The sequence below is a fragment of the Triticum urartu genome, chromosome 3A, assembly GCF_056163025.1.
Source record: "Triticum urartu cultivar PI428250 chromosome 3A, HENAU_Tu73, whole genome shotgun sequence".
In the NCBI taxonomy this organism is placed as follows: domain Eukaryota; kingdom Viridiplantae; phylum Streptophyta; class Magnoliopsida; order Poales; family Poaceae; genus Triticum; species Triticum urartu.
In genome coordinates this window covers 696160609-696171126 of record NC_141875.1, presented here as the reverse complement: position 1 = coordinate 696171126, position 10518 = coordinate 696160609, and the positions used below count along the sequence as shown (strand labels likewise).

Sequence of the window (10518 nt, the reverse complement as noted above, 5' to 3'; positions counted from 1 at the left end):
ATATGCTTGGATGCGATATTCACTCGTCTGCGTTCGTGTGATTAGATCCTTCGAATCTCCCCCCCCCCCCCTATGGATCGAGCAAACATCGAGTAAATCATACTTCATTAGCGATCTGTTCACGTACATGAAGTACTTCCCCCCCCCCCCCCCTATCTAAATGGCCCAGTGATATGCCTCCGTGGCTCCGCTATTAGCGCTGGGAATTCTCTCCCGTGATTGGCGCGTGCGTGGGTTAGTGCTGCGCCGCTAGCGTCCTGCGACATTGCCGCCTGTTCGCCTCTTCTTTCCCTGTTCCCGATCTAATTCATCCGGCTACACACTACACAGGCTTCTAAACTCGCCAATTCTTACTAAGGCTGCAGCCAACGAACTAGCCAAAGCCAAGGTTAATACTTCATCACACTGTTTACCAATCTCTCTCACTTCCCAGCTTGTTTGTTATACGTACGTCAATTTTTTTTATTGTCGTGCGCCTGAGAATGACGGCTAATCGATCTACTTCAACCTAGTGGCAGACCGGATGAGGAGGGGTTAGATTTGATTCTCCATGTATGTATTCTGACAACATTGATCATTTTTCCTAATACAACGACAAAATTACATAATACCACAGGTACTGATTTGCTATTCAAACTTGTATACATTTTTAATTGTTCTTGTTGTTATATCTTAAATTTTCTTTTGACAATGTTTTCTAGCAAGACATTTCGTGTCATGTTTGGAATAGTTTGAATATCAACTTCGCGCATATGTGGAATTATTGATCCGTATTAGCTATAGCTATAGACACCTCCGGCTACAAAAAAACATTGTGTGTATATAGACGACGTTAAATGTGAGTGTAACTTGGATATAAACTATTGGGTAGTTTGTGAGGCACAAATTTATTTTTTGGCTTCACCGTCATCTCCCCGCCCCCCCCCCCCCCCCCCCCCATGCCTAAATCCTGGCTCCGCCTCTGCTTCGAATTTACGCTTCTATTCATCGGTGATGGTTGTTGTTCATGCAAGCTGGTCCTTTAGGGATTTAGCAATACGAACTGAGCCTAGGTCAAATGTTTAGGTTATGTGTGGTAAACCAGCCCACCACTAGTGGTTGCATTTTACTAAATTTATTTCATGCCTTCCCATGATGTTTGTTTAGTGGGAGGAGACATTTCAATCGACTACAAAAACGACTTCGTCAATCTCAAGATGTTTTGCCAGCTTAGTATCTTAAAGGTGCTCATAGGGATAGATTGTTCATATGATTGAGTGTATCTCTGTGTGTATGTGAGCATCTGCATTGGCATGGTGTTAAAAAATGAAAGCAAACAGTTGTAGAAAAAAACAAAAAGAAACAACAAGTTCACACACAGGAGCCGACGAAAGAGCAATTAAAACATTTGGACCTCAATATCTGGCGTCCATGCGCTAGGGAGGACCTCCCCCCATTCGAACGATTCGTTCGGCGCGGGGCAACTCCCAGTGATAGTTTCCATTGAGTACTAGGTGGCAGGCTGGGGCGACCCCCATTGACCCAAGATGGCCAAGTTATCTGCTTTTTATATTTAAAAAGTCCATGACCCCCCCCCCCCCCCCCCCCCCACACACACACACACACACACAAAATTATTCTTATAGAAACACATAGAAAATATAAAAAATAAAACAGTTTTGCTGAAACTCAGCTAGCTGAGTTTTAGTTATCATCTCATTCACGTATATATTCGTTGGATCAAAAAGCACGTACCGATTCGTGCATGTCCCAGCGAAGTTGTCCTCGGCCTATGTTTTCCCCGGTTGTTTGTTATCTCGTGCTGGTGGCCCGTCGCAGCCCGTTAGGTCCTCCCGTCGTTGATCCAAGAAGAGGTAGCGATGCTCCTTGTTTATTTTTCACGGATAATGACGCTGCCTTTGGTTTTTTTTTCAGGGGTAGCGACGCTGCCTTGTTTCATTATGTGGTAGTCACTGTATATACTAGATGATGCCCCGCACGTTGTTGCGGGAATATTTTGCAACATATTTCAATGTGATTCGTTGTATGAATAATGAATAACTAAAGTAATAATATAAAAAGCTAAAACTGAAAATACATATAATTTATTATGTTTGATTACTATATAATTGTAATTTTTTTATTAACTATAAATAGCATAGTAGAATGAAAATTCTCTTGAATGTTTGCATGTTGAGATGAGTCTTTTTTTCATGCATGTTTAATGATGAAGTGACATGCTTGCATGTTGGGAGACATATGATAGTGGAGGTGGGCCTTTTCTCATGCATGCTATGGGATGATGTGGCATGCTTGCATGTTGAGAGAAATAGTTAGTGGGGGCTAGCTATTTAGATATAGAAGATGTGTATCGGGCCATGTTCGCCTTTTCTCATTTGTCTTTTTCTCAGTGTTTTCTTTTATTTGCCTTTTTATTTTTGCTTTTTGTTTTCCATTTTCAGCTTTACTTTTTTAAAAAATATATTATTTTTGTTTCTTTATCGGTTTTGCTAGCACAGTTCTAGTTTGCCAGCATTCATTGTATCATCCGTTGGATGTTTTTTCCTGTCACTATTTGTGCTTTCCTTACTTTTTTAGGGGTTCGTGCTTTCCTAGCTGGCAAGGTTGTCCCGGTGGTATTCAGTCCTCGTTTGCTTTTTATCTGTCGTGGGCTGTTTTCTTTTGTTTTTTTAATCCATTTTCGACAGTTGACGTTTACAGCGCGACAGTGGCCTGTTATCTCAAGCCTGCTTACCGTTGTTCATATCCCCACTTCCCTACCGACGTTTTCTGATCGTCTCCCCAGAGACTAGAGTGTGCAAAGAGAGTGAGAGCTGAGAGGGGGGAGATCGTTGATTTTCCAAGGCATGGCACAACTCCCATGTTTTTCCAACGTCGATGACAATTTGCATAATGTTTTTATTTTTTATTTTTTCAAGTTTTTCTCTTGTTTTCAATTCCTTTTTTGTGTCATGTTTTTCTTTCCTTTTTAGAAAAAATAAATGGTATAAAATGACAACTTTGAAGATCTCAACTTTGAAGAGGGGGTCACAACTTTGAAGATCTCAAGGGGGGGGGGCACAATTGCATGTCCCGAAGGGGGAACCGCAACTACATGTTTCCAAAGGCAACTTTCAGATGGGGAATTGCAAGTGCATGTTTTTTAAGGCAGGTCGCAACTGCATGTCCCCAAGGAGAATCACAAATGCACTTTTTTCCAGATTGCAATCGCAAGTTTCTAGGCGTTGTCGCAACTGCAAGCCCCCAAGAGGTGTGAACCGGGACTGCACTGTTTCCAAGTCATGTCGCAACTGCAAGTTTTCTATGGTTTTGTTGCAACTACATGTCCCTAAGGGAGGAATTACAACCGCATGTTTTTCAAGGTAGGTCACAACTGCAAGCCCCATGCGTGGGATTTCAAACTTGACGATTTCTAAGGCATGTTGCGGCTACAAGTGTTTTTAGGGTTTGCTGCAATTGCATGTCCCCAAGGGGAAATCGCAACTGCATGTTATTCAAGGCAAGTTGCAACTGCAAGTTTTCTAGGATTTGTCGCAATTGCATCTCCCGAAGAGGAGGGGGGTCGCAACAGCAAGTTTTTTAAGGTAGGTCGAAACTGCAAGTTTTCTAGGTTTGTCGCAACTACAAGCCCCCAAGAGGTGTGAATCGGGACTGCTCTGTTTCCAAGTCATGTTGCAACTGCAAGTTTCCTACAGTTTTTTGCAAATGCATGCCCCCAAGGGAGGAATCGCAACTGCATGTTGTTCAAGGTAGGTCACAACTGCAAGCCCCAAGGGTGGGATTTGGAACTTGATGGTTTCCAAGGCATGTCGCAACTACAAGTTTTTTAGGGTTTGTTGCAATTGCAAGTCCCCAAGGGGGAAATCTCAACTGCATGTTTTTCAAGGCAAGTTGCAACTCCAAGTTTTCTAGGATTTGTCGCAATTGCATGTCTCGAGGAGCGGGGTCGCAACTGCATGTTTTTCAAGGTAGGTCACAACTTCAAGTTTTCTAGGTTTGTCGCAACTGCAAGCCCCAAGGGTGAGAATCAGAACCGCATGGTTTCCAAGGCATGTCACAGCTGCAAGTTTTCTAGGGGTTTGTCGCAATTTCATGTCCCCGAGGGGGAACCGCAACTGCACGTCTTCTAGGTTTTGTCGCAATTTCATGTCCCAAAGGGGGGATCACAACTGGACGGGCCACCAAGGTGGTTGCAAGTGTTGCAACCCACACTACAACTACGGTGGTGCCCCAACGCGACTACAACTAGTGGTGGGTTTCATTTTTATTTATTTATTATTTCTATTTTTAATCATGATTTTAAAAAAAGGTGAAAATTTTGGAGAAATTGTGTTTTCTTCCAACTTCATGATTTTTAAATGCTGGTGAACATTTTACTATTATTTTTTATTTGATGAACATTTTTTAATATAGGGAGATTTTTATATTCGTGAACAATTTTGAAACCGACAATCACATGTTTTATGGTGTAATGGAACAATAGTAAATCTACATGGCTCCGTTAATATACTTGCAACTACATTTTTGCCAACGTATTATGGTGAAATGGAATAATAGAAAATCGAGAAAATGTCATGGCTAATAAGTTTGTGATGTCAATTTTTGAACCAATATTTTTTCTACAAGTTTCCACCTAGCTCCCATGTCTTCAAACAGCAACTACTAGCTTTTTTTCCGAGCGGTAGCAACTACTAGTAGCTCAAGCGTCTTGGCAAAATTTACTAGTAGTCTTGCCGCACAATACGAGAAATGGCTAGGGCAAGTCTGGCCCAACAAAAATCAAGAAAAAGCACAGGCCAGCCACACACAAAAAAGGAAGACAACCAGATCATAGGGGAGCGAGAAACAAAGGCACTAGAACAGGCTGACATCATCCATGAATGAGACCATAGTATGTCTCAGCTAGATGAGTTCCAGGTGCTCCCATAATAAAAAATGTGATACTCTGAATTGATGAAAAATGCCGTCCTTCCATATCAGAAATTAACCATCAATGTTAGAAAATATATTTAAACTTGTCCTGGTCATACAATTTCAGCTCCATGGGAAAACAAGAGAAACAAAAAAAATACCATGATAAAAAAAATGCCATCACTTGACAAACAAAAAATGCCATCTCTTAATAATAAAAAATGTCATATATAAAAATACCATCTTTTTGGGGACTATGGACAGTGGGGGAAAGTCTCCCCAATGACTTTAATTAAAAATAAAATATGTTCACATAATTACATGTTAGTGTCTGCTTGTCTGGAGAGGGAGAGGGGCGGGTTAGGGTAGATCAGAGGGTAAAGTCTAAGAGGGGGTACAGAAGAACAAGGTAAGCGCTGGGGATAGGACTGCAGGGTATCTACCAAGATACTCCTATTTATGAAAGGAACTAGCCTACATGAAATCTCTCTTTTTTGCAGGGGAAAAGCACTTTATTTAATAAACCTGGGCCTTACAATCTTTTGAAATGACAATACTAATCTCCTATGGGGAGTTTGCTAAACAACAAGCAGTGTGTTGTTGACTAAAACCTAGAGCTGCCATAGCATGAGCAGCATTATTTTGTGATCCACAGATTTTTCTGGAACTGTCCAGGTCGTTCCTTCGACATCTCGGCAATCCCAGCCACCTGATACATATTACTAGAGTGATCTATAAGGCTAGAGTTAAGCAGCTTGATGATTTCGGAGCAAACTGTTTTCACCTGAAGCGGTAGCTGAGTCCAGTGTGTGTATCAAAGGGACTAGCCAACAGGAAATCTCTTAATTTATACCAATACAAAAAAAAATCCAAAGAGGCAGATCCAACAAATCCCGGCCATCAAATCAGGTCAATGGAACGACTATGACTGCTTCAATGGTGAGAGCTCAACACGTTTAGTGTGCAGTTAATATCATACCAAATATTAATGTCAATGCTAATCACATAATTAATACTCAAATAATATCGTGCCTAATATTCATGTGCAATTAATATATTACCTAATATCAACGTGCATTGCACGTCACATTTACTAGTAATAATAAAATGTCATCTCTTACTATAAAAATGCCATATCTTAAATAAATAAGAATGTCATCTCTTATTATAAATAAAAAATGCCATGTGACCTATTTTGAAAATTTATAGCCATGTTGATTTTTCCAAGAGAAAATACCATCTGGTGAAAAAAAAGAAAATGGAGAAGACCAGGATTCCAACAACGGTGTCCTAAGTGGAGGATCAAGATGCTAGCCAGTGCGCTGCCTCTAGTTTTTGGTAAATAATCGCTGGCCTTTTTTTACATCGAAATGGTATAGAATTCCAATGTAACTTGGATCCTGCGCCAGGACTCATGCAAATGAATCCTAAGTGTGAGATAGGGCGTTCGCTGGCTCCTGGCCGGTGACGGACGCCAGATAAGATTTCCGAAATTTTTTGGTAAGCTTTTAAAAAAATGGGAATTTTTTTAGGGATATTTTGCGTGGCTTTTCTGCCCGTTCAATTGTGAGGTGTAGAGAACTATGCCGCGGAAAATCGTGTGAAAAGAAAAGAGCCTACCAAAAAAGCAAGAAAAATTATTGGGCCGGCCCAGTAAAGCCCAGTCTGAACGCGAGACATGACGTGCCCCCCACGTCCGTCCGGCCTCCCGCAGTCCGTCTCGTCCCACGATCGGACCGATCGATCCTTCACACTTCCTGATCGGCGTCTGCGAGTCCACGATAAGTACGACCGACTGTATGAGAGGGGAAACATCCCGGCCGTCCTCTTCCCCACACCACCAGGCCAGCCAATATGCCACGCCCTACGGCGGCCCTAGGATCTGATCGCACTCGCAAGGGCAAGGTGCTGAGGCGCACAAGTAGCCCATCGATATCAGCGCCGCAATCAGCGCAGTCGGCGGGTAAGCAGCCCTAGTGCCGTAATTTTTCTGAATTTCGTTCCAAGCTCTTTTATATTCATCTGTATTGTTGCTTGAAATCTTTTGCCATGTCTCTTGATGCTCGCAGCCAGGTTGGAGGCGACCCGCGTCTCCGAGGGCTTCCGCGCCCCCCAGTTTGAGGTCATTTCATCGCTTTAAGCGCTTGCTTTTTATAAGTTTCTAGCCCATGTTTTAATCAAGATTAAAGCCTGATGTTGTTGCTGTGCTGTTCTTTATGGTTTCTTGTTGCTGATCATGCAGCTCCCGGAGCCCCTGACAGGGAAAATCTGGACACTGGATGACTTCGAGGGCAGCCCTGCTTTGCTGGTCAATGATTTTTTTTTGGTTAATCTGTTCAGAACTCAGTTTTGTTACCTTCAGTTAGACTAGGGCAGTGGATGTGCACTCGCAATTCACGCAACTTGTGGAAGGGACTTACAGGGAAGATATTTGTCACGTAGCTACTCTTGCCACATCATCTTAATTGAGATGTTTGAACAGCCACTTGGTTAGTAAACATTTGTCTCTGATGTTGAGGTTCTCTACCCCAAAGCCCACATCTCCAAAAAGGCTTAGGTGTTCAACCAACTGCTCTTACAGGAACTGTTGCATGTGTCCCTCCCTTGAGGAAAAATACTCAGTTGTACAACCAACTGCTCTTACATAATTGTAATTGTTGATGAAGGTGTTTGAGTTTGACACAGGCCCGTTCTTATAGTTTGCTGACTAACCATCTCATTCATCAACTTTGTCTTTCTTTCAGGTTATGTTCATATGCAATCACTGTCCGTTTGTAAAACATCTTAAAAAAGATATTGCAACGCTCACTTCATTCTACAAGGAGGTAAGCACATTGGAAGACCAGATGAAATGTTCTCTTTGATTTGAGCTTGTAGCCTTAAATTGACATCGATACAATGCAATGCAGAAAGGACTTGCTTCTATCGCCATATCCTCAAATTCAATTGTGACATATCCCAAGGTTAGCCTTTACAACTTACAACCAATAAGCATGAATACCTTTTAGTTCCTTTCTATGTACTCCCTCCGTCCTGTAATGACACTAGTGTTAAAAAACGTCTTACATTATGGGACGGAGGGACTACTTAACCAGGGCGCTTCTTCCAGAGAACTTAAAACGGTTTTCTACAAAAATTCATATTTTACTTTAATTTATTATCAAAGCATCTATCCAGATAATAAAATGAGTATAGTTAACTGGAATAATGTAGTGAACAAACATGCTCCCATTTTAGAAGAAACAAATAACTACGTTGAGCTTTGTGATAAAAAAAATCTTCTTCTTATGTGCTTTGTTTCTTACCCATATTAAAAAGATGAATTTCATTACATGATGCACATGTTGATCAATTTGCAAACTGTCTACTCTTTGAATATTATTTAAAATGCATCACTTAACTAGTATCTTTGATGAATAATACTTTTACCACAGATATATCTATCCTGTTGTTGTTGTCTCTTAACGTACTCGTTAGTTTGTTTAGTTTTAGTCATGTAGCTATTGCTGCTGGCCCCTAAGACGATATGTTTGATTGCGAGCTTTCACGAGCTTCCCTTTCAGAATGATGTCTTAGAAATATTTCCTACTCATAGTATTATGTACCGTCTCAGTTCAAGTTGTTGTACATATTAGTAAGGATTGTTGTAGAAAAGTTAGGGAGATGCCTCATTTTGTTCTTTGCTTGTTGAACTTATGTATTGTGACGCTTCTGTGTCAATAGGTGTTACTCCAATATGGTTGATGCAACTTGTCATGTTTTCCCATTTGGACACAAATTAATCTTTTGATTCTGCAGGATGGTCCTGAATACATGGCTGAGGAGGCAAAATTGTTGAAGTACTCTTTTCCTTATTTGTATGATGAGGTCTGCCCACTATATTCCTGATGCAGTCCCTGTGATCTCTCGAACTCTTTGCTTACTTTTGTTTGATATACTACTGGATCTTGCAGTCTCAAGAAGTTGCCAAAGCATTTCGAGCAGTCTGCACACCAGAGTTCTACTTGTTCAAAAAGGTAACATCATTGGCTCGTATTTTCACGATTATGAACTCATGATTCTTACATATCCAGTGTCTCAGCTTTTGTCCATCACGTCGTGTCTGATTTTATCTAAACTTTGTGCCAGGATGAGCAAAGGCAATTTGAACTCTTTTATCACGGCCAGTTTGATGATTCAAGACCCAGAAACAATGTGCCAGTCACTGGAAGGTACATATTGTGAAACAAATGCACAAACGGTCCAGGTTACCCAGTGCTCTTACTCATTTTCAATGTGTAGGGATTTAAGCCATGCAATTGACTGTGTACTTAATGGCGAAGAATTGCCTTTCTACCAAAAACGAAGGTATGTCTGTGTCAAGTAGAATTTGAGCATGTTTTCAAAGGTCTTCGATTCACTTTCTTCGGTTCTGAACATTTGTTTTCTGTTCCTGTAGTGTCGGGTGCAGCATCAAGTGGCATGAGTGAAATCAAAGAAGTAATATCATCAGCAACTGGACAAGAAGCTAGGCAACTGAGCAAGCAGTACTGTCGTGCTAACTTCGTCGGCTGAACATCGGCAATATAATTTGGATCGGAGGGAGTAGTACTTTTTTGGTACAATGTATGAAAGAAATGTCTTCATAGTTTTATCACATTTCTGGTTTTAAGCCTCTTATTATATTCAACTGAAACACCTTATATACAAGTAAACTGTGCACCTAATACTGGATGTTTGCTTTGTTCATAAATATTTCAAAAAGCAAATGAAAATCTACAGAAGTGAAGTATTTTCTATAGAAATGAATGAACCAGGGATAGATGAAGTAGAATAAGAAAACAGAAAAAGAAGAAGCAAAAATCAAATGAATGAAAAGAAGAAGAACCAAACCAACCAACAATGTACGAAGAATTAAGCACGAGCGAAAGAATAAATGAAGAAAAAGGTGTTTGAGTGAGGGAAGACGGTTGACCCCAACTCTCCCCCGCCCCCGCGGCTCCCGCAAGCGCATGTGCTTGCTCTCCCCCACGTCCACTCCTCGCCGCTGATGATCAGTCCCCCACGCCCGCGCTACTACTACCCCGTTAGTTGCAGCGCCCTAGTAGTAGCGTGCAGGGGCGGAGCCAGGATTCGGACATGAGGGGGGCGAGGAAGATAATAATTGTTCGAGAACACAACAAAATAATATAGTCTCAAAAGTATAATTTGATTGTATCGCAACATATATCTGGTACTCTCTCCGTCCCACTAAAGTTGACATTTATTTTAGGACGGAGGGAGTAATATATAAAAGAAGACTATGTATCTGTGAGTTGCATATCAACTGGACTTGGGTTGGAATTATCATGTACAAATATTTGCATTTGCCATGACAGTTTAAGCTAGAAGCAACGGGCTTGAAAAGTGAATATATTTTAGTTGTATTCTCTCTTCATCCTTCAGTGATGAAACATTAAACGAGCAGTAAAATTAGATTCTTAGATTGTAATTCAACTGTATCTAGTTAGTAAATTAAACCACTGCCTTCAACGGAATTGTATTAATTCAAATAGATTATTAATTCAAATAGATTATTGTTTGCCAGTGGTGTACCTTGATTCATTGAAATAGACTTGTGATGCATAA

The 10518-nt window shown here is 40.9% G+C and overlaps 1 protein-coding gene across 1 annotated transcript; it reads left to right on the top strand.

The window, feature by feature from the left end:
- Nucleotides 1-6873: 6873 nt before the first annotated feature.
- Nucleotides 6874-9579, top strand: LOC125546928 (uncharacterized). Its single transcript, XM_048711018.2, has 9 exons — nucleotides 6874-7033; nucleotides 7154-7219; nucleotides 7656-7736; nucleotides 7821-7874; nucleotides 8710-8778; nucleotides 8865-8927; nucleotides 9040-9122; nucleotides 9193-9258; nucleotides 9350-9579. The coding sequence occupies exons 1-9, from the start codon at nucleotides 6971-6973 to the stop codon at nucleotides 9378-9380; spliced, it is 576 nt and encodes a 191-aa protein (XP_048566975.1). The 5' UTR covers nucleotides 6874-6970; the 3' UTR covers nucleotides 9381-9579.
- The last annotated feature ends 939 nt before the right edge of the window (nucleotides 9580-10518 follow it).

What these genes read in the sequence shown, in the direction of transcription:
- LOC125546928 (XM_048711018.2), top strand. Translation starts at nt 6,971, where the DNA reads ATGCTCGCAGCCAGGTTGGAGGCGACCCGCGTCTCCGAGGGCTTCCGC. An exon ending in AGTTCTACTTGTTCAAAAAG is followed by an intron (nt 8,928 to 9,039) that starts GTAACATCATTG and finishes ACTTTGTGCCAG; the next exon opens with GATGAGCAAAGGCAATTTGA. An exon ending in AATGTGCCAGTCACTGGAAG is followed by an intron (nt 9,123 to 9,192) that starts GTACATATTGTG and finishes TTCAATGTGTAG; the next exon opens with GGATTTAAGCCATGCAATTG.